A 4588-nucleotide genomic window follows, 5' to 3' on the forward strand; every position below is an offset into this window, starting at 1 on the left:
GGCAGTTTAGGGCAAGGCCTCTGTTGGTGTGAAGAGCTACAATCAACACTGATTATTCCCACATTTATGCTGAAATATCATCTTTCATTAATCTCTCACTTTTCTCTTACTTTGTCTCTCTCTCTCTCTCTCAACGTCACTATACCTCCCCGGTCACTCATAATGATTACTTTTCTTAAACATGACATAAATCATCATTAACATCCCTTTTTAATAAGGTTTTGGTAATTCAAAAGTTTCATTGACAGTTAAAGGTTGCATTCACTCTATTCCACTGTTTTGCTTGTTCAGCAAGTAGTAGGAGGTGCACTCTATTCCATTTTACTGTGTACTGATTCACTCACAAGGTACCTACTATTTTCTATTTAAATAGTATTTCCTGTCTTTATATTCCATGTTAAAACAACATGCTCTAGATTACATTTCATCTACAGCTTCTGAAGCCTTAATTAATAAAACAGTAAATTATCTATGAATAATTTACAATTACCGTTGGTAAAGGAAAGTCGGGATTGCACGATAAGAACACTCAGCACTGTTGAATCTTATCCAAAACCGTATAAATCTGTTCTGATTTCAGCCCAGCGGTCTTCAACCTGCATCGGTGGGGGGGTCTGTTCGTAGGGGTCTGTGGGGCCATTTATAGTGAAGTCCTCTCTCCCTGCACCACCCGGCCTCGGAAAGCCCAGATGTCCTGTGGGGGAAACAAAGGTAAAGGCTCAGTTCGACCTTAACAACCCTTTTTTCCTGATTTTCTTTTACTTTTACCAGGTTATCTATATAACCAAGATTATATACATGATGTCCCAAAGCTAATGTGAGCATGTGAGTATCTTTATACGGACCCCCTAAGAAGATATGAGCAAAATAATGCTATGTGCTCACGTGAAACTTTCATGTGCACACATGAGCACATGAAAGTTTATTTTGCTGCCATATATTGATGTAGCCTAGCTGGGCCATACCGGAGACAATGACAGCTAGAGAATGACTACAGTACAGGAGCCAGTTGCACAAAATTTGAATATAGGTCTTCATTATAAGGACATTCATTCTCCTTGCATTTTATGTCCACCTATATCTGTGAGTTGGCCAGATGTTTGTTCATAAATGAAAGTAATTGCCCGATCCAAATAACTAAAACCTTGCTCCGGAACAGATTACAAGACTTTAAAATCCGTTTTGTTGTATCAAAACAACATAATGGTGATGACTTGCCCGCAAAGCAAGAATGTCCTTATAGTGAAGACCTGGATTACAATTTAGTGTAACTGACTCCTGTACTGTAGACATTCTCTAGCTGTCACTGTCTCCATTATGGCCCAGCTAGGCTACATCAATATATGGCAGCAATATAAACTTTCATGTGGGCACATGAAAGTCATGTGCAGCTTTAAGGTTGTTATCACTACTGTCTGATTTCACTTAGCTTTAAAGTGAAAACACTCTGCGTGCTGGCATTCATTTGTATTCTTTATCTATGTGAATTGCATGAATTAATATTAAGAGTCTAAAGCTAGGTCAGGCTGCACGATCTCACTGCATAGTTTTTTGTTTTATCAGCCCCACCTCCATCCACCTGTGGGCTCTGATTCTGGGTGTCCCCGGGGGAAATATCTTAACCCTGGCCTCTCATTGTGCTAAGCTTTAAAGTGTATGCTTGCAACAATGGACACATTTAGAAACTACAAGCCAAATATCAACAACGTACAGTACATGCTGCCATTCGTTCTCACATATCTGTAGCTTTGAAAAGGGAAGGTTTTACACAGATATATGTAATGTAATGTAAATGTGAATGTCTCACCTTTAGGGTAACTTTGTCCATACCGTACTTTCTGTTTGCGATGTCCTTTACCTCGTTCTCTATGTTTTCCTGTGAGGTTCCCTTCACATCGATGTAATAACAGTCAGCGCTGGCATAGTGGCAGGAGATGGCCTGGAAACACATACCCATGACACTATTTTTTTTTACATATATTTTCCATTTTGTGACTCATGCATATAAGAGGATTAAAAGAAACCTGGGAGCTAATGAAGTATGGAGCTAGTTTGTTTAAGGTAATGCAGAAACACCAGGTGGATTAGGTCTCGTACCTTGCGGAAGCCCTGTGTCCTGTTCATGCCAGAGCCATGGATCAGCAGCGGATGGAAGAAGACGGTGTCGCCCTTCTCCATCTCCAGGTGCACCCTGGGGTGCTTCGGATCATAGTTACGCACTCCATGGTACATCTTGTTTACGCCACCCTGAGGACACACGAGACAATGTATACATTATGCATACATAAGCTTCCTGGAGAATTTCAAATGTGTATGCACAGACTGTTAATATTAAAGGAATGCGCCACCATTTGTTGAAATAGGGCTTATCACAGTCTCCCCTAGCTGTAGATAGGTGGGCCAACGCATTTTTTGTCTCATTTTGTCTCTGCATGCACCGTCTTCGTCCGGTGTAACACCGGCAGCGCCGCACTAGTTAGCTTAGCATAGTGAATGGAATCCTATGTTGCCAGTTAGCATGTTGTGGGTAAAAGGGACCCAACAAAAAAAAAGATCTAATTACTTTTGGCCTACATATTCACATGAATAATGCATATTAATATAGATAATAATTTACTAGATGATTTCCTAGGCAGATACTGACTTGGGACTATATCGGGTGGAGGCACAGCGGAAGCACTAGTGCCCCCCTGGTGGCTTGCTGCTGTATAGGTAATACCCCCCCCCCATCTCATTTTTATCAAATTTTTGTTTGTTCAAGTGTTCATTTTTCAGATAAGTTTGTTTTATTTGTCATTTGATCCTATAACTGGGTAAAACCACATGATTTACAGCTGTGATTGATCAGGAGGGTGGGCGGGACTTTTGATACAGCGGCTCCATCACCTGACTACTACTACGCATACTTTGGCTAAAAAAAAATTACATTCATTATTATCCTGGATATTTTGGCTGCACTTTTGTGCAGTGAGAGGAAGCTGGGACGCGTTGTCCATCTTTATATACAGTCAGTGGTACAGGTTTTTACCTCCCACTCTGGGTAGTCATGCTCCTGCAGTGTGCCGGTGTGTGTTCCCGGCAGCACCACCAGGCAGCCGTTCTGCCTGTCCACTTTCTCCATTGCCGTCCAAGCGCAGACGATACTGTCTGTTGGGCGGAACGGGAAGTAATGCAGATCCTGGTGCATCGGGTGACGAGACGTCTTCTTACCTGAAACAATTTGAAAGGGGAAAAATTGATGCTTTAATACAGCACTACCGACATTGCAGTCCCTGGATCTGTAAGGGTGTTTGTCATGGCTCTGCAAACAACTGAAACCCAGTTTATTGTAAATGATATTGAACTGCTCCATACCTGCATCAGGAGGCTTGTTGATCAGCATTGTGTGCATGGCCATGATGTTGGGTCCAGTGAAACACTCCACATAGTTCAGAATCTAACATGGAAAAGCACAACTTGTTTTTAAATTATTAACTTTTTTTTTCATTTTAAACAAAGTTACTTTTCAAACATAAATAGGGGAGTTTATTCTTTTGGTATACGTATTTTGTTTGTGGCACAATTACACATCCTGGTTAAAGTCAGTACGGTCTATGTACTGTAATCCTTTCAGCCTTATCTTCTCAGTCTGGGTCAAATCTGTTTTTTTGATGCTACACAAAATGGCTTTGAAAATGTGGCTTTATAAAACACCAACTTATTTGACATAAATATACAGGGGCTGGGTGTTTTATCTCTGACACACTGCGTCTTTGAGTATTAAGGACCTGCTGTTACCACTTGTGTGTGTTGTACCTGTGGTAAGGTGCAGTACCGGAACAGTTCAGGGTCTTCCTGGAAATCCTGGAGTTTGGAAACCGCTTTTTCTTCAGGAACAAACTCTGACTTCACAATTGCCACGTCCCTCATCACCACCAGACCAGGAACGTTCACTTCCTGTCGACAGATCCGTTCAAACGCCTTCCTGAAGAACGCACATGCAGATTGTGTATAAAGTGATGTTTTTATAATTACATGCTGGGAGAAAAGTTTTCATTTCTTTGCAGTTGACAGAGTTTCTGATGGTCACCTGAACCTGTCGATGTCCTCATCAGACACCAGATTCTTGATGAGGATGAAGCCATTTTTCTCATAGAAGAGTTGCTGTTCTGGGGTCAGCAGGTTGGTATCATGAATGTATCTACCAAAAGAAGTGATAACAAAACAAAAAAAATCATTGTGCTGGTTACTTTAATGCAGGGGTCTTCCACATTTTTTTAACCAAATCCCCTTAACTGAAAATGAGATTAACTGTATCTGTGAATGGCTTTATGACAACCCCGCCTATGGGCCAGTAAGCCTGTCATTATTGTTATTTTATGTTTGTATATGTTGGATTCATGTTAAGACATCTTCATTTTTGAAAAAACTTTCAAGCAATAATTTCCCCCCTGAAGGACCCCCTGTTGAAGCTCTGTACTTTAATGTTTAGCATACAAATGTTGGATTCAAGTCATATTTTACTTACATTAGCTGGCTTTCTTTTAACCCTTGTGTTGTCTTCCCGTTGAAATTGAAAATCAACACTTTTGTTGATGCTTTTTATCAA

The 4588-nt window shown here is 40.7% G+C and overlaps 1 protein-coding gene across 1 annotated transcript in view; it reads right to left on the reverse strand.

Annotated features, from left to right (window-relative positions):
- Nucleotides 1-491: 491 nt before the first annotated feature.
- The window catches only part of phyh (phytanoyl-CoA 2-hydroxylase), a 21491-nt gene continuing 17394 nt past the window's right edge, over nucleotides 492-4588 (reverse strand). The window contains exons 3-9 of the mRNA XM_032504691.1: nucleotides 4070-4180; nucleotides 3796-3964; nucleotides 3355-3436; nucleotides 3029-3210; nucleotides 2098-2247; nucleotides 1808-1939; nucleotides 492-694 (exon numbers count right to left, since the gene is read on the reverse strand). Coding sequence (XP_032360582.1) covers nucleotides 641-694; nucleotides 1808-1939; nucleotides 2098-2247; nucleotides 3029-3210; nucleotides 3355-3436; nucleotides 3796-3964; nucleotides 4070-4180 — 880 coding nt within the window. The 3' untranslated portion in view covers nucleotides 492-640. The remainder of the gene's footprint in view (nucleotides 695-1807; nucleotides 1940-2097; nucleotides 2248-3028; nucleotides 3211-3354; nucleotides 3437-3795; nucleotides 3965-4069; nucleotides 4181-4588) is intronic.

This window comes from Etheostoma spectabile, chromosome 23 (genome assembly GCF_008692095.1).
Source record: "Etheostoma spectabile isolate EspeVRDwgs_2016 chromosome 23, UIUC_Espe_1.0, whole genome shotgun sequence".
In the NCBI taxonomy this organism is placed as follows: Eukaryota; Metazoa; Chordata; class Actinopteri; order Perciformes; family Percidae; genus Etheostoma; species Etheostoma spectabile.